The sequence below is a fragment of the Sinohyriopsis cumingii genome, chromosome 3, assembly GCF_028554795.1.
Source record: "Sinohyriopsis cumingii isolate HCF-2022 chromosome 3, ASM2855479v2, whole genome shotgun sequence".
Taxonomy (NCBI): Eukaryota; Metazoa; Mollusca; class Bivalvia; order Unionida; family Unionidae; genus Sinohyriopsis; species Sinohyriopsis cumingii.
Window position 1 is genome coordinate 80866503 of NC_142963.1, and position 18542 is coordinate 80885044.

Here is an 18542-nt window from a genome sequence, read left to right on the forward strand (position 1 = left end):
CTGACACTTGGGGCAGACAATCAATGGCTTTATCATCAACGGATGTTGGGCGGTTCAGGATGCAGATGAAGTGCCCAGACCACCTTTTGAGGATCTTCTCTTTGTCAGGGATCATCGTGTTTTCATCTGCACAAAGGAAAGGGGATAATCCTGATGATGAGGGGCCATATACACCATTCAGCACGTCATAAAACTCCTTCATATCATGCTTGTCAGCGTCGCTTTGGATCTCATCATCTTTGTTACTCAGCCTAGAGTCCTGCATTTGCTGAAGTTTCTGTTGAACAGTCCTACGGATTATCTTGAAGGCACCTTTCTTTGAAGTGGAGTTTGAATAATTTAGGTAAGCTTTGTGGAGGCGATGTTTTTCAGTCAACAACTGCTTGATGTCGTCGTAATTCTCATCAAACAATCCTTGTGCTTTCTGGAGGAGGACCCTAAGATCTCTGTAGTTGTGTTATGAACAGTTCTCTAAGAGTCGCCCAGGCTGCTTCAACATTCTGGGTGTCCAGAGGTGTGGATTCAAGAGTGGTGACAAAGGTCATTTTGGAGTTGGAGTTCTTCAGCATGGCGATGTTCAGCCGTTTTGGAATCTTCTTGCTTTGTGGGCGTCTCTAGGTTCGATACGGATATTTAGTTTGGAGACTACAAGGTGGTGGTTAGTATAACAATCTGCGTCACACATGGACTTAGTCACCCGTGCATCTAGCCTGTCCCTCTTTCTGACTACCACGTAGTCGATGAGATGCCAGTGCTTAGATATGGGATGCATCCATGTCATTCTGTTTCGGGGTTGGGAGGCGAAAGACAGTGTTGGTGATGAGCAGTTCATGTTCTGCGCAGGTATGAAGCAATTAAAGACCTTTGCTGTTACAGCGGCCGTCGCCATACGTTTCAGTTACCCATTCTCAGGGATCTTGTCAGAGCCAACTCTAGCATTCAGGTCACCAAGGTTGATGAGCTTATCAGTTTTAGGAACAAAGATTATGATAGAGCGGAGTTCGTTATAAAATTTGTCATTTACTTATTCCGGATTGGTCAAGGCTGGAGCGTAGGCACTGACGATCGTGTTATGCTTTCTTCTATTCGACAGGGGGAGCTTCATAGTCATAAGCCTGTTTGTCACATCCTTTGCAAGTCCAGCTAGCTTGCTAGCAAACACTGACTTCACTGCAAAGCCTCTGCAGCCTCAAATCGCTCCTCACTTCCTCTTCCGCTCCAAAAAAGGTGTAGCCAGCGCCCATTCACAAAATTCACCCCCTGCAGCAAGGCTGTATTTACTCAAGGCTGCAATGTCGATGTTATATCTGGCTAGCTCTTCTATGTGGTCTGAAAACATCATTTCCGTGCAAAACGTGTGCGCGCGTTCCATGCGTCGAGGGTGAGAGGAACGATCTTCATCTTTTACCTCATATCATGGAGGTGAGCAGTGCGAATCGTAAAAAAGACTGTTCAGTCGCTCAGGGGGCTTTTGAACTCCACTACTGCTCCGTTTCAGTTAAGAACGACGATATGGCCAGAGCCGCGTCTGTGCAGGTATGCGGCTACAGCTGTCAGTGTACCCACGCATTCCGGTTCCTCACTGGTTCGTTGCCATGGGACTTTGGTGAGAAGGATGACCACATGATTTGCGCGATGACTTGGTTTAAAGTGAGGAAGCGTTGCGCGTTGTCGATCTTACTCTTTCTCCCGAGATCATCTGGATCCAGTGGTACGAGAAGGTCAAGACGGCTGGAGATGGAATCGGATGAAATGGATGATCAGGACTACCTACGTGCCTCGTCATCCTCTATGCGTTCCACAGCGCGTTGCTGGGATTCATCTATTCTCTTTCCTCCACGCAGCCTGCCGAATACAGACTTCACATGCTTGGATAGGCAAGCCATATCTCACAGAAGATTTAAGACCCACCGGTTAACCTCAATTGGTTTAGCCCGCCAGTCGAAGAGGTTTGCCGGGTTGTGGCTGCTGCGCATGTTACATATTCTTGGAGACACAGGTAACCCAAGGGATGGACGAGCTACCCTGAAGTGGCACTACTGTTATATATATATATATATATATATATATATATATATATATATATATATATATATATATATATATATATATATATATATATATATAAGAGAATGCGACTGATGCGACTGTACCAGAATTGCGGGTATAAATTGTCAAATATGGAATTTCTCTGCATCGGTACAGAGGACTTGGTATATGTAGCATGCAAAGTGTAGTGCTGAGGGAACTGCGTTCACTTACTTTTTTGCACGTTCCTTTATTTTTGTGTGCTTGCCATTGCCCCCATCCCGCATGTGAGTAACGTGCTTTCCCTCATTTCTTTATTGCGTTCTCTCGTTTTATCAAGTCTTTAATTAGAAATACACCACTGGTAGCATATACGCGCAGTTCAACTATTTCCACTGTGTAAGATTAAAAATTAAATGTCCGCAGCATTAATTTTATCGCCATGCTATATCCATGAAATTTTTTATCGATTACATACAACCATAAGTACCCCAACATCTAGCTCCGCTCCAGAAGATGGATTGAAATTTTAAAACTGTGGTGCACATCTTAAGCCACCCCAAATTTGAAGTTTATGTATTTAATGGTTTGGGAGGATACTGTCATCCGCGAACACTCACGTGTTGTGACAGGCAGGATTATACTTCGTTGGGATAAAGAATAATGACAAGTTCGATTCAAGTATTTTCATTTTTATTTTTTATTTTGTAGAACGCCGTAAACAATGATTCAACATTGTGGGCAATCAAATTAAAAGGCACCGTCCAAGCGTATCATCCTACCATCTATAGTACAACTTATATATGTCATGTTCGCGCTCTGAGTCACTTTCTGCAGCTATAGGCGTCAATTTGGAGAATCTGATTTAGCATACTTCTAAATGGCGTTTATTCACTTTTTTGACTCCTTGATTATCAAAATTCCACTATATATAGCAATGCTAAACTTCAATAGTAATACTACTACTACGACTAATAATAATAATAATAATAATAATAATAATTTGTAAAATAAGACATAAAAATTAAGAGCAGATTGTCGATATCATGGTCACCACCTCTTGTCTTCTCAAGGTTGTTTTTTTTTATGATGCGTCGATTCCATTTCCGAAGTGGGCCTGTTTCCAAACTATTAAGCTTCCAGGCGGGTTTAAGACTAAATTTACACTTAGCATTTGCATGGGAAATTTGAGATATTTCCAGTCTATTCTGTAGCAAGCGGCTGTCTTAAAACGATAGATCACGCTGATTTAGTGGTAATGCTTTAACAGTTACCCTGTAAGTTCGTTGTCAGGCAGCTGAGAACTGCATACTTTGCTTAAAGAATTACTCATATGTATGTTATTAAACTCAATACGTTGTTGCTGTTGGTTGGATCATAGCTGACTCGACCGCAGTGTTGTGACCGACCTGTCACAGTTCGTGTCCACAACATCGGTGGCTGAAGCGAGCTTGGTTAAAAAACAAAGAAAAAGAAATAATTTGAATGAATAAAAAAAAACTATACCAAGTAACAACATTACGTCAAATTTATATGCACATCAAGTACATAGCTGAACGCTGTATTGTCGCAGGGGCTCGTTATCAAGTTGTCCTACAACTTAAGACGTATCACATGATATTTTTGTTTTGATGTTTCCTGCTTTTAGTATTGCTGGATTCGTGAGGTAGCAGGCTTATGTTCCTAACACGAATTTGATTGGATAAGTTTTCTCGGAGACACACAATTTACTTACAAATTTGCTTTCTGGAATAAACCTAGTCCTACAATGTAAGACAGCACATGTTGCTTTTGTTTTAGTGCTATGTCTTACTATCCAAATAACGGCCTTGTATAGCGTGTTCCGATGTAATGAAAGTTTCAGGAACATCTCAAACATTTGGCAGCTTATATCAACACTCTTCCACTAATTTATTTGTAATTAATATACTTATTGTGCTGTCTTTATCCTGGCGGAATGACTAACAAATGGATGCATTTTCACATTTCGTTGACATGCATTTGAATTTGTTGCAGTGCGACAGTAGTCGAGGTACATCGAAGTAAGTTCAAGTAGGTTCATGTTGGGGATATGTTTTTTTAACGAAATGAACCGTTGTTTACTGTTCCAATAGGTATATTTTTATTTGTTTCATTAAAGAATAATATTTCAACTTAACCTGATGTTGGCATTCCCGGCTTTCATCGCTTTCCATCCACCTGAAATGTAGACCAATGAAACTTGAAAACAGGTCCATTTCTTTTGTGAGACTTTGAATTTATTAGAGAAAAGACATCAGAGTAAGTAAAGTCTGACTAAAACATTATGACTTTACTTTGTAGAAAAGCATCATTATTTTAGTTGTCAGTTGTTTGAAATATTCCTGAAAATTTGACTTTCGTAATGATGTTAGTTGACATCAAAACACGCTACACAGCGCCGTTAATTAGGCTGTAAGACCTTGACACCCACAACATAAATATCAGTGTCATGGTCTTACATGTAGGACTAGAATAGACCCTGCACAAATATTTCTTTTTTTAGCCATTCGGTAGCCCTACAATGTAACACATAGCACATGGTGGTTTTGTTTTTTTTACGTTGTATAACTTCCCATTTGGTAGCCTCATATTTTTAGCTATACTTGTCATGTACCAAGAGAGCTTAGAGAATGGTCTGTTGTCTGTCATCCATCCATCTGTTAGCACAAGTTTGTTGTTGCTTTATCTAAATGGTTATCCATGAAACTTTAAGGACACATTCATCCCATGTTTCATTTGGCCCTAAATACAGTGCCACTTAAAGTTGAACATCCAGTATGGCCACCAAAGTTGCCTTCATGAAAATATTGTTATCACTCCATCTCCTGATCATATCAGCATCCATTTTTCATGCTAGTCTTATGTTGTAATCCTGTTTAATTATAAACTTGTGATAATCATTATGAAGTTGTAAAAAATTATATCTTTAAAACCCTTTGGGATATATACATGAAAATATGGTAGTCATATTGATATTGCACTTTCATCAAAATATTTTTTATTATGTCTGTTTGGTTCTAAATGGAAATGGTATATATCTGATATCCAATATGGCCACCATGGCAGTCAAATTGAAAATATAGTTATTGATTCTCAGGCAAAATATTGTCATATTAACCTGGTGTTTCCACTTGAAGATTTCTTATGACGTCTTTTTATTACTGAATGAAAATGATGCCAATCTGACATTGGTTGTGTCCACAATCCACAATGGTAGCTGATTTGAAAATCTTGTTACTGATGAACTGTGTAGGAAATGGTTTCAACACTCAGCATTTAAAAGAAACAAATGGTCTTGTCTTGAATTCCTGGACATCATTTTTGGCTAGTATAGCATCAGTTCCTTCAAGAGACTCTTGTTGATATTGTTGTGGCTTCATTACAATATGCTACACAGGGTAAGGACTAAATGAAATTTTACCTTCATCAGTGAATGTTATGTACAATATTCTTTTTTTTTTCAGTTTGAACATTAGATACTCTTGTGACTACCATGGACACTACAGAAGATAATACTGCAGTTATAAGAATGAAGAGGGACTTTGATGCCTTCATTCATGGCACTGGTAGCAAATCAACTCCAATGTTCCGATTGGATCAAAGTGATATCTTGGGCGACAGTCATCTAGAGCAGTCTTCATCATCAGCCTTGTCTGTTAAGTTCTTACTTGGTAAGAGTTAGTTACGTAAACTACCCCACAACCTGTACTGATACTGATTTATGTTTTTTTGGTCTGTTTTCACCCATTCATTAAATTGACCTCACGCGAGAAGGTAGATCGCTCTGCCTACCGATCACATAACTTGACAACCTCTTGACCTCCGACAAACATTCTGTGAAAATGGCGGGCTTGATAACATTAAGAGATATACCAGATGATATTGGTTAGCAATATTTGCCATATGAAACAACATTGAGACAGAGAGAGAAAGTGAGAGCATTTAGTAAAGGCTCCTACGTTGATGATATGAAGCTTTTCCATATCAGGAATGAAGAAATTCAAGGAAAATGCAGGATATTTAGGAGTCAGAGCAAGAGAGAAGAACTGCATAAAACTATCAAGGCAATCGATACTTCAGAGAAATGAGTGACTGAAGCTATATGTAGCTGTATATCGAGGTAAGTATCAGGACCCTTTTGATTATATATTTTTATATGAAAGCTGCTTTTTAAACAGGAGTATCCTGTGTAATCTGGTTTTGGTAATAATGTTGCTGTGTTGTCGATCACCTGATTCAGTGCTATATGCATGTATGTTGTGTACATGTACACTTTTTATGTATATAATGACCTTATTGTATGTGCCCCATTTTTGACCTGGGTACCTTTGATCTCTATTTGTCAGACTAGTGGATTCATGTTTTCTTGTTGTGATGTTTTCAGAGTTTCTGGTCAGTGTGATCGTGTTCTCACACTTTTAATGACCCTCAAAGACTGGATTTTGGAAGGATTTAAAGACATACCAGCACAACCATCATGCACAAGTTTGCCTCAGCAATGGGTCAAACCAAGAGGTGCAAAGATACAAACTGAGCCAGTCTCGACTATGGTCATTGCCAAACCAGGAAACATAAACAGGAAGCGGAAGCCACTTACAGCATTGTTTGAAGACAACAGGTAATAAAACATTTTTTACATTTGTTGTTTGTTGGTGCATACAAAACTCGTACAAGCAACATACATAAAAAAAGCTTGTTGATTTTTTAAATATTTATTTCTTCATAATTATACAAGGAGTAATCTTTCCTTCAGTCAAAAACATGATTGTGGCAATGCATTTAAGCAGTTATTTACAATGCTAAATGTACATTTTTTGTGCTTTAATTATAGGAAGATACAACTGCGGAAAACAGACATATCATTTCTACAAGGTCTGAAGGGTTATCCATTATCATATCTTGTGGCTTCCCCTGATCATACAATACAGACGGAACAGAGTCCACAGAATATGGTAGACAGTCCTCTGGGTTATCATGTAAGTTCTTATTCTTTTTGCTTTTTCATCCATGTGTCAGTCTTGAATGAGTAATGGCATAAAGCCAGTCAAGAAACAGCAACAAAACCAAACCTGATTCACACATGCAAATAAACACAAGTCCAGTCTATTGCTGATAATTTAAAACTTTTTTGCCCTTGAGATTGCTCATTCCGCATGGACACTGTGTGTTGCGGTTTTCTTAGTCAAAGCTACATCTGCTGCCGACATCTGACCTCCACTGGGTGCAAATGGGGGTATTGTGAGTTTTAGTCCAAGTTCTTCAATTTCATCTTGAATTAAAAAACCTTTATCTACCATCACACCATCGCCTCTTTTCAGTTTTTCACAGTCCAGCAACTGTTGCAATAATGGTAGCAAACCACACTGTGAGGTAGTTTCTTTGCCTGAAATTGAGCCGGAAAACAATATAGATATAAAAATTAAAGATCCTCTTGGATCAATTCCAACAAGGCCTTTAAGGGTTGTTGCTGACTTGTAGTCAGAATGACACTGACTCTGACTTCTCAGGGCACTAGGCCTTTCCACTTTGAGTTCAGTACCATCAAAAATTGCAAAGGTTGTTGAAAAGTCCTCCTTGAATTTCACTGGCATTTGTTGCAACAACACTTCTCTGTCAGGCCAGATAGGAACTGAACCAAACCTGTAAAACATGTAGTTGATCCATCCTTGGAAAATGGCACCAACATCCTGTTGTGATACATGGAACAAATTGGCTAAATGTTTGAAGTCAAAATTCAAGCATAACTTAATTAGTGTCAGCAGCAGTTGATCTTCCAAAGGCATGTTCTGAATGCTGGTTATAGTCCTTGGGAAGCTAAGAGGTATTTCAGATTCATCTGGCACAAGGAATTTGAAAATGTTCCTAAATTGTTCATAAATAAATCCAGTATAGTATTTAAAGTTATCTTTAACATGGCTATCCCTCACTGTTGTTACTGTACATTTGTTCAATGTTAGCTCCCTTAGACATGTTTTCTCTTGTTTTTCTCCACTCTTGTACTTTCAGGCCTCAGTTATTCATTAATAAGTAGACCTCTCTGGAGGCTGAGTGGTTAGTGCATTTCTCTCAGATGCGGGAGGTCGTGGGTTTGATCCCTGGTCGAGTCATACCAAAGACTTTCAAAAATGGTACTAACAGCTGCCTCGCTTGGCACTCAGCATTAAGAGGTTAGTGTTAGGACTGGTCGGCCTGGCGTCAGGATAATCTGACTGGGTGGGACATCATGCTACATGTCTGCGGTATGATGCCCCATTGCTAGACATCACTATAAACTGTCACACTGCAGACATCATAGCAATACGACTGAAAAATTGTTAAAGCTACGTTAAAAATCCAAATCACACACACACACATTAATAAGTACTTGCTGAGCAAGTTTCTCTGTCAATGCTCTGTTCTCTGCAGCCAAGGCAAGGAGATCCAGTGTTGGTACACCTGAATGTAGAAAGTTTACCAATACAGTTATTTTTCAATGTACAAGAAAATTAGTATAACCTAAATTTTCAGTTTGCTTACGGTAGTCATTTATGCCAGTTATCCAACTGTCCACTTTCAGATCCCGTAATTAAAGCTGTAGAAGTTTCAGGACAAAAGCGTACAGACTGCGGAGATCTGGGCTTTAAAAAAAAAACAACACATTAAGATACCTTCTTCTGTGTTGGAAAACACTGACAAATGGTTCAGTCTGGCTTTGTCGGAGGAAGAAGTCATATTGATAGAAAGGACACAAGGGACCAGAATGTTTGTGACCAGTGGTACAAGGAGAGAGAAAATAGAATTACTACATCCAACTTTGGAAGATTTATGCTAAGAAAAGCATGTATGACAGATAAATTCTTGAATAGTATTTTTATACCAAAGCCATTTAAATCAGCTGCCACAAGTCATGGTATTTCCAGTGAAAAAGTAGCAAAAACTATGTACATGAAGACAAATAATCATGTTCGTGACTGTGGGTTCATTGTGAACCCATTATTTTCATGATTGGGTGCATCACCAGATGGAAAAATATGTGAAGGTGGGCAGTCTGGAGTTCTGGAAGTAAAGTGTCCATTTTCTATATGGGAATTACTATCGCTGATGCCTTAGAGTCATATGAGAAGAAGGACACACTATTTCTTGAGAAGAATGGAAGAGAAATTGTACTCAAAAGGAATCATACCCACTGGTTTCAAGTGCAAGGCCAGTTGTTTGTCACTGTGCAGATTTTTGTGATTTTGTCACATACACAAGACAGGAGCTCCACATACAGAGGATTTTGCCAGATTAAAAGGTGATGGCGGGTATTTTAGAGAAGTTGTGTTCTGCATTCACTTTTCATGTACATGTTTAAGAAATGTAACAAACATAAATAACATGTACCAAGATTATAATTTTCTTGTAGAGTGACATCTTTCTGCAGACTGTCATCATTCTCCTGACTTGCATCAGCAACAGCCAGACATAGTTCAGCATTTTCTTCTGAACTGAAATAACAAGGGCTTTGCTTTCATTGGATTCAAATAAAGTGCTGAAATTCTGATTGTATTCTTTATTGTAATAAAATGAATAATGGTCATAGTGATCTTATTTTTTAAAAAAGGTGACCCAGTGTCATGAACTAATCTACCTTGCAGGTCTCTTAAAAAGGAACACAATATTAATAGTATGTATACAGACATAGCTGTATACACACAGCAGACTGCATATAGATCTATTCACTTTATTTCCTTCCTCTCTCCCACCCACTGACACTCCTCCAAACATATAAAGCCACATAGTCAACGTATATAGTATGCAATAGTGAATACAGTTACAATTTTTCATCCTCACTGAAATGCACATGCTTCATGAACTCTCTCTCTCTCTCTCATTTTATTGGTTTCTCTTTGATATACTAAGCATCAATTTCTTTTCCATAATAATTTGCAACTTACATGTTTGTTACATTGGATAGAGTTTTCCACTTTTTCTCGGTGGCGGTCTTGCAGGTGTGAATTGTGTGAGTATTGCATCCGCTGGTATTGTGTCAGGGTATCTATCTGTGGGCTGTCCATCAGGGAAGTGCTGAAAAGATGTATGATGTGCTTTAAAAAGGAAATTTACTTCAAGAGTATCTAGTATGCTTGCTGCCAGTGGTTAGATGACTAAAAGTACAGAGTTGATGAAGTGTCTGAAAGATTGAGACAATGATGCATTATTTATGTGCTATATTCCACACGTGATCGATTACATTTTTTTATAGGTGCAGTGCTTGCTCCACACACAATCGATTTTCTGTTTTTTTTAAAGATTTCATTTTCTTTATATTAAATTATATTAAATTAACAAAAAGGGCATGCTATTTACATACCTTTGTGCAAACAAACCTGTGGCAATTGCCATCAACTTTGTCCACGTTCAGCTGATCATGTGGCCGACCACATGCCTTTATCCATCGCTTGTACTTCTCTGAAGTAAAGAGTGCCTGGAGGTGTGTATGATAGCACTTGCTGATTGGTTAATCGAGTAGAATGATTGACAAGTGGTGATAGGTCAGTTGTGCAGTTGGTTCAGACAGATGTGTCCACAACTTATTGGTATACATTTACCAGTTTTTCTTTATTGGCTCTTGAGTTACTGTCAGTTGAATGGTCCATACAGCGATATATCCAGAATATTTCCTGGATCAAATCCTGTGTTTGACAGCAAAATCCAAGTGGAGTGAAACAATCCTGATTGCCATGGCTATGTTCAATCAGATGATACTTCCACTCATTTACTTATTTGAAAGTTAAAGTTGACAAAATTCGGGATGCTCAAATTGAGTCACATGACCAAAGGAACTGAAACTTTGGGAACAGGTTTTTTAGACTAGTGCTTTTCGACTTTTTATTTACTTTGAAAAATTTGACCATCATTTTTAACAACCCTTTGGTCACTAAAAACAGCTGAAGTCTTTTTAAGTTGTAATTGATAATGAGGTTACTGTTGCTCTAAGTAGACAGGTTGCACATATAGTAGACAATGGGTGTCACAGAATTAGGCAAAGAAATAACTTGGTTTTGCCTTAGAACTATTCGACTATTTCTCGTTGTACATGCATACAACGTTATCTAGGGTGAATATGTGTTTTTCCAGGTAAGCGACTGTATTAACACGTACCTCGCCAGAGATTACTTGTGAAGAAGTAAATTACTAACATGATACGCACGGGTATTTTACCCTGACTTTTGCTTACTCTCCCATGGATTTAAGTAAGATCAATTTCTAAAACTGACACTGGTCGTTTTGGATCACGTCAAGGAGTGTACGCTCTCCATTGTTCTCCAGCCATAGGGGTAAGTGTTAAATTTACATTTTCATTTGATATGCGAAGCTTATTCGGTTTGTAATGTCTTATCGCGTAATAATGCATTTATTACAACGCAGATTTGAACTTTGAATTACAAGTCACTATTAGAGGTTAAAGTATTATCATATATCTAGAGATTATACCGAAACTTTTATTATGACCAATTTGGTTTTATTATAGCTGATTGTATCTGTCGCTGTGAAGTGTGATTGTCAATGTGACTGTGAATATGACTAGAGCTGTCTGAAGCTGTCTAAAGTTGTTTAGAGCTGTCTGGAGTTTCCAGAGTGTTTAAGGCTGCATGCTGTCGATACGTATGCATGTATGTACGTATGTCTGTGCCACGGACGTAGACGTAGCAAATTAAAAAGGGTGCTGTATGCTGTCTGTACATGTGTATACGTATGACTGTACACGTGGATCCATAAAGGGTACGAGCGGCCGATAAGAGTGTGGGCCAACCCAAGGAATCGTGCGATTGTACAAGGGGTCTAGAAGCATATGTTTGGATCAATTGTTGTTCCATTGCATTTTTATATTCATAAGATTATTTTGAATCTTCATTGTGTTCATAAGATTATTTTGAATCTTTGTTGTGTTCATAAGATTATTTTGAATCTTAGTTGTGTTCATAAGATTATTTTGAATCTTAGTTGTGTTCATAAGATTATTTTGAATCTTAATAGAGTTCATATTCGAGATTATGTGAATCTCTCTTATAGTGTAAAATACTGTTTGAAGCGTATCTGCAGTCCATGAGGTTTCTTGGTTCTGTACTTCATATTGATTTAATATTTTGTTTTTTTTTCAATGTGTGAATGTTGTGTAGAGTGATTTGAGTCAATCGTATGTTGAGAGCTAGAGAGAATCATTGTATTTTTACATCATATATTTTTTTTATTATTTCATTTCATAAATTTCCATCTTTCTCACATTGTGTTTGTCTTATTCATTTAGTCCAAAAACCCACTCGGTTTCTATTCTGCGACAATGGGGGCTTGTGTTGTGGCTTACAATTTACCTTTAAATAAAACATGTTTTTATATTATTTATTGGTAAACTGTAAACATCTATATGGACCCCTGTGACTTTAACCATCTTAATCACATTGGTACCATGACAAACCTTAACAGTGGCAAAGAAATGACACAGTGTTATTCTTTCACCCATCTCTCTCTCTCTCTCACACACAAGCACACACACACACACACACTAATATGAACAAATGATTGAGTAATTTATTTTTGTCATAATTAGTCTCATGAGTTGAGGGCTAAATGAGATAAAAATTGTACATTTATTATTATATACTATTTACCTTTAGGTCAGCAAGTATCGCATTTTGCTGGTATCTTTGTTTGGGTCTGAACCCTGTATTTTTCATACATGGTTGATACTGAAAAAATAATTTTTTTTAAAGTGGAATTAATCATACTTTAAAATGAATAATGTTTGTGTACAAAGAAATGTATTTTTTTTAAGCAATAAAAGTTGCAGCATTTTACACATAATCCAGATGTCATGTGCTTTCATAGAAAAGGGTTAAGGAGGTTGAATTGGGACTGTCCTTCCTTTCTTTTATTCCATCTGTCATCCACTTTCATTTCTGCACAACAACTCCCTATATTATTGTCTATTTAAGCTAGATTTGATGTACAGCTTGATTTTGATAAGATATTTACCATTTTTGATTGTCAGCCATTTGCATCATCTTTTAGCAGTGTTGTAGCACCTGATTGTCAGACACACACTTTATTTCTCAATCAGTAAAGCACTTTGATTATTATTTGATTTCAACCAAATTTCATATGCTGCTTGATATAGATGAAACTTTAATGAATTTCAACAATTTTTTGTTTGGCATGCAGTTTAATTTTCATGAGACTTTTGCATAGTTTGAATTTTTTAAAAATTCTCTATCTACACACATACATACATACATGCACACAAAACCTATAAATAGCTGTCACTTGTGGGAAAATGCAAAAATGGCTGTTGCACGCTAGAGAAAGCTGTACACAGAATCACATTTTAAAATAGTTTTTAGAACAAATAGGCACCAATTATTATTATTATTATTATTAATTATTACCAAGATTTGTTTGTGTGCAATAACAACAGAATCATAATTATGTTGTATGTTGTTCACTCCCAGATTTATGTTCCACACAAGATTTCTCCTGCACACTTTAATCCATCCCTGAAATCATCACTGGCTCACATCGCAGTTGGTTTATGTATGAAAACTATATCTCCCCAAGATTACTTGCTTTTGTGAGATGCCTTTGATAATCAGAAAGTCAGAAGAAGCCATATATGGCTATATGTTGTGACCTATGAATTGAAATGTCACCTGCCTTCACAGATATGTTTTGAATAATGACTGACCCCCTGACCTAAATGAAAAGGGATGCAACGCGTATCTCTTCCTCAAGACAACTTTTTTTCTCCAGAGATAGCTTTCATTCACAGGTAGGTAGAATAAGTTATCTAAGTACATGTCACACTAGCACAAAAGTGACCTCCGTTTCTGCTACAATAACACAACTGCTTTTCCCACAATCTAGAAATGGCTTGATCCTCTCCTGTAAGAATTGTAATCACCTTGCTTTTAAAGCCGACATGTTGACACGTTTGAGTTTGACTTTTAGTATGACTGGGGAATGGCAAGTACAATCTAAATATGAAATGCTTAAACATATATTTATATTATATGCCCTTATCTAAACAATGCCTTGTGCATCACACATAAGAAGTGTTAAATTTTTGCCTAAATGGAGCAGTCATTGCTGATATGCTCCAGTGACTGCTTAAGGCAGGGTGAAACCATTGTCTGGTTAGGAAACACATGGCTGCTGATTACATTGTCTGGTTAGGAAACACATGGCTGCTGATTACCGAAGGCTGCTAACTGTTAAATACAGGGCATTTTTAAAGGAAATCTGCTGTTGGGAAATAAGAATGGCTGTTGTGACCACATAACTGTGCAACACGGGTGACTGACAGGATAGGTTTGACTGGTTAGAGGATGGGGATCCCAATAATTAGCAAAAATATGACTATTGGATAAGTCCCTTGGGGATAAGGATGGCCGTGGAGTCAGTGTCAGTAAGTGCCTTTTCTGTTTTCTGGACACTCAGATGTATGAAATGAAGGTACTAAATTGAGGTATCCAGACTAGAATTAATCAGCATGACTGTTGTGACATGATCTTAGTAAAATTGCTAAATTTGAACTTTCTCGAATGAATATGTTGATCAAAGTATTGCAACATTTTGCACTAGACAAAGAATGAGATTGGTTTACTTTGGAACTGGTTACAGTGAATTGTTGCTTTTTATCAGTGTAATGTTGACATTAATCAGTGTTTCCCAGATGCTTCCTCTTCTGCTGCTTATATTGATGAAAACATTCCGCATTAATTCTGTCCATAGAGTTTTTCTTGGTTTGGGATGAAATTGTGAAACTGAAAGTCATTTTTTAACTAGAAGAACATTTAGTTGTTGAATATTTATAAGAAAATTTTACCCTACACTGGCTTTGAGGACCATTTGTGTCCAAGAGCAAATTTGACCATGTATTCTTTAATTCAAGCTTTTGATTGTCAGACCCACTCAAATTAAAATTCTGCATCAAGGAGAACCTCTACAGTGTTTTTTTTCTTCTCCTGACAGATAAAGAAAAGGAAAACAAGTCAAAGGAGGCTGAAATGATTGCTCTAAGGAGTCAAATTACCAAATTGAAGTTAGAGTTATCTTCCTTGCAAGCTGCCAACAAGAGAGCGAAAATTGATCTTGAAAAGGACTGTGGGATGATGCAGATGGAAAGAGAGGTACTATAGACCTACAGTCTGATTAAAATGAGATCTCCACAATCCTACATAGAGGTTTGATTGATGCCAATAAGTTTTAATGTTCTATGGTTTTGTGGATTACCAGTCATACCAAATATATGAAGTTTCTTCTTCAAATACGTTTCCTGATCATAATACTTTAGGACAACTAACTCCTATCTCACAAATCCAGCCCTCCCTGGCTAAATATTTATAATTTAAAGCTGAAAGTTATCTGCCAAGCACTTAGAGTGATCACCCATGACAAAGGGTTTGGCACCAAATCCCATGTTTTTCAGTTGAAACACATTTTACAGTTTGTTGGTACATGAATACTAGCAGCCTCATCTTTTTTTTCTGGAACAGAGGCAGATTTTGTCAGTAAAATTGGCATACCGGTGTAAAGGAACCTCTGATGATCAACAAAAGTGATCGATTTTCACGCAGTTTTGGTCAATTACATTTTGCTACTAGTTAAAGTCAACACTAACAAAAGAAAAAACTTAAAAACAACACAAAAAACCAGTACAGTTCTACATGTACATGTACTTAACTTGGCCTAGATTTTGGTCAGCGTGGGAAAACAATTGCTGAGGCTACCAAAGGGATGAGGCTACTCACAGAGAAATAAGAAGAAATTTAAACTACTGACATTCTTACAGTATCTTAAGTGTTGTAAAAATTTGTGACTTGTTACTTAATGTCATTTAGAAGACATCCAATCTTTCTCTGCAACCTTTTATGACTGAATTAGGCCCTGAGTGGCCGAGTGGTCTAAAGTGCTCACCATTCTGGATCACTGCCATTTCACCTCTGTCAGCATGGGTTTGAGTCCAAGGCTCGGCTAGCGTGGGTACATGGGAAAGCCTGCCAGTAGCTTCTCATGGGTCGGTGGTTCTTCCCTGGGTTTTCCAGGGTTCTTCCTCCACCAGTTCTACTGGCCGCCATGTATAGCCTATCTTGTGCTGAAACATGGCGTTAAACCCTAGAACAACAACAACAATGACTGAATTATTAATTTTACTGTGCATTAGAAATGCCATATGTTTTTAGAAACAAAACTCCTAATTATGGTGGTTCAGATGCATAATCATTGTTCTGCAGTACATTTGTTAACTAAACCCTGATATCTTTTGACCTGGTTATGTTGACAATCTTTTTTACACCCCCGACGTAATCAAGATAACCGGGTTTGACTGTATATATGTGATGCTCTATTGATTTTACCTGTAGAGGCTGTCATTTTCTGCAGGTAACATTGTCTTACAATTGATATTATAGCATCCAATTCATAAGTATCAAATTCATGCTTCATTGCATTTTTTATGTTCATGTATGGTGTGTACTTTAGAAATTATATTGCTATATTATTTCTGCTGCAGTCAGATATGCATAGATAAGTTTTCTGTGTATAGTTTAGTGATAGAATCCACATAGAGTTGCAAGAAGTGACACCTTGGTGATTTTATAGGTATAGGCAGTCATTTGGTCTATTCTACAGGTAATTTTTTTTAGAATTGATGTTTTAGCTTCTGATTCATTAAGTATTCTTAGTGATGTGCTAATCCTCTTCCTATATGGGAGTCACATACGCCTTTTTACAGGTAATTGTCATAGTGTGTAACACTGCATATAGTAGGATGTGCAACACCTGTATATATTGTCACCTCTGTTTTGGCCTACATATTTAGACCATGGGTAACACCAGACTGACAAGCACTCTAAACATATAGCTTACTCCGGTAGCCAGTCTATGAATACATGCCAAACTTGCCTTGTACGGAGAAGAAGTCAATGGGCAGCAGTATAGGGGGTACTAAAGGCATAGGTGCAGAAACACTGTGAATGATGAGGATGTTATCAGTTTGTATGTTAGGGTTCAACACCATATCACTTGCTGGTGAGCGAGATAGCAAACAAACAGTCTCAGTTACCATCAGAATTAAGAACCTGCTGCAAGGAGCAGTATCATGTACTCTGTTCTGGTCTGAAGAACTAGACAATGTGATGCCAACCAAGATGGCCCTGTTTTGTCATGACTGGAGAGTGTTTCTGACATTGTATGCTGCTTATAACATAAATTATATGACCCAAGTGTCAACCAGCTCATTTCTCACAAAGATGCCTTCTTTCAAACATTGGTCAGCAGTTCCACAAGTCCCACACACCAGTCTTCCAATTGATTATATCATCTTTTGATAACTTTGGTGTTAACAAATCCATTCTCTGTACACATGGATTGGAAGTCTATTATTGATACACAGCCATTGATGTGCAACGTCATGGCTGTGGGCTTTATGTTAGATCTCTGAATATCTTTCAACAGGTAGAACACTGTGTATCTTCTGCCACCATAACTCTCATGGGACAACTGTGGGAGTATGTCCAGAATGGATGCATCTCAGACAGAGCTTCCCAAAATACTCTGGCGGAAGGAGCTGTAGTGCTCTCAACTTCCACTGTTCTCAAAACTGTCACACCCTTTATCATCTAATCTCTTTTTTATTGGTGAGGTTGATGAGAATTCACAAACATGCCACCAATGAGACCAATTTCCCTTCCTCGTGGTCTCAGCTACAGTGGAGGGATTTTCAAGGTAATCAACAGGAAGCTTGCAGGAGTACCCTAAAGGACATAAAACATCGAGAAGCAGTTCAGATTCTACAAACATCAAAAACTAAAGCTCTTTCTGGCAGAAGTGGATAAAGGTAGAGAGAGGGCAATGATTTTCACCAGCAGTTCTCACCATATCTAAAAAAAAAATGACATCATTACATTGCTCTTAACACAGTGGGAAGGCTCCATTTCTTCGCTGCCAAATGGGACAAAATATGCCACGATGACCAAGTGGTTTCTGAGAGACTCAATATCACTTACAACACACCTCCTCCAGGGTTCTTGCAGCTACAAATATGGCACTGTTTGCCATGTCATTGATCTATGCACACTCAGTCAGTTCATTTGTGGCCCTTGGTTCACAATGAAAACACTACAACAGGTTCTAAATGCTGTCTAGGAGGGAGACTATGCAATAAGTGTCTACTTGAAAGACAGTATCTTCACATCCCCATTCACATGGCTTCCAGGAACTTCCTGCAATTTGCCTACAAAGACACTTTACCAGTTCAGTGCACTCTCAGTTGGACGCAGCATCAGTCCCAGGGGTTTCATTCGATTGATGGACTGGGTGGGAAATGGCCCATCTCCAAACCACCTCCGTGATGGCAACATCAGCTACAAGCTACATTCTACAAAACATCAGGTGAGTTATATCTTAGAGCAAGGCATCTTAATCTCCTTGTCAACTTTGGTTTCCTTGTCAACAAAGTCAAATCTGACCTCATACCA

The 18542-nt window shown here is 38.0% G+C and overlaps 3 protein-coding genes and 1 long non-coding RNA gene across 6 annotated transcripts in view; 3 read left to right on the plus strand and 1 right to left on the minus strand.

Moving 5' to 3' along the window:
• Nucleotides 1-18542, plus strand: part of LOC149803185 (uncharacterized) — a 495629-nt gene that overhangs the window by 97368 nt on the left and 379719 nt on the right. The gene's annotated exons all lie outside the window — the stretch shown is intronic.
• Nucleotides 3185-18542, plus strand: part of LOC149803187 (mitotic spindle assembly checkpoint protein MAD1-like) — a 94725-nt gene continuing 79367 nt past the window's right edge. The window contains exons 1-3 of one of the 2 annotated variants that reach the window (XM_089952804.1): nucleotides 3185-3305; nucleotides 5514-5720; nucleotides 15037-15194. In XM_089952804.1, the coding sequence (XP_089808930.1) occupies nucleotides 5543-5720; nucleotides 15037-15194 (336 nt within the window). In that variant the 5' untranslated portion in view covers nucleotides 3185-3305; nucleotides 5514-5542. The remainder of the gene's footprint in view (nucleotides 3306-5513; nucleotides 5721-15036; nucleotides 15195-18542) is intronic. The other variant, XM_089952805.1, reaches the window with a different exon arrangement.
• LOC149803188 (uncharacterized) lies at nucleotides 5745-12294 on the plus strand. 2 transcript variants are annotated; one of them, XM_089952810.1, is made up of 4 exons: nucleotides 5745-6169; nucleotides 6434-6667; nucleotides 6881-7025; nucleotides 8606-12294. In XM_089952810.1, the coding sequence occupies exons 2-4, from the start codon at nucleotides 6471-6473 to the stop codon at nucleotides 8612-8614; spliced, it is 351 nt and encodes a 116-aa protein (XP_089808936.1). In that variant the 5' UTR covers nucleotides 5745-6169; nucleotides 6434-6470; the 3' UTR covers nucleotides 8615-12294. The 2 variants fall into 2 exon arrangements, with proteins under 2 accessions (XP_089808936.1, XP_089808935.1); XM_089952809.1 differs by having other exon boundaries at nucleotides 6881-12294.
• LOC149803189 (uncharacterized) lies at nucleotides 7194-7832 on the minus strand. The gene has a single exon (XM_089952807.1). The coding sequence runs from the start codon at nucleotides 7830-7832 to the stop codon at nucleotides 7194-7196; it is 639 nt and encodes a 212-aa protein (XP_089808933.1).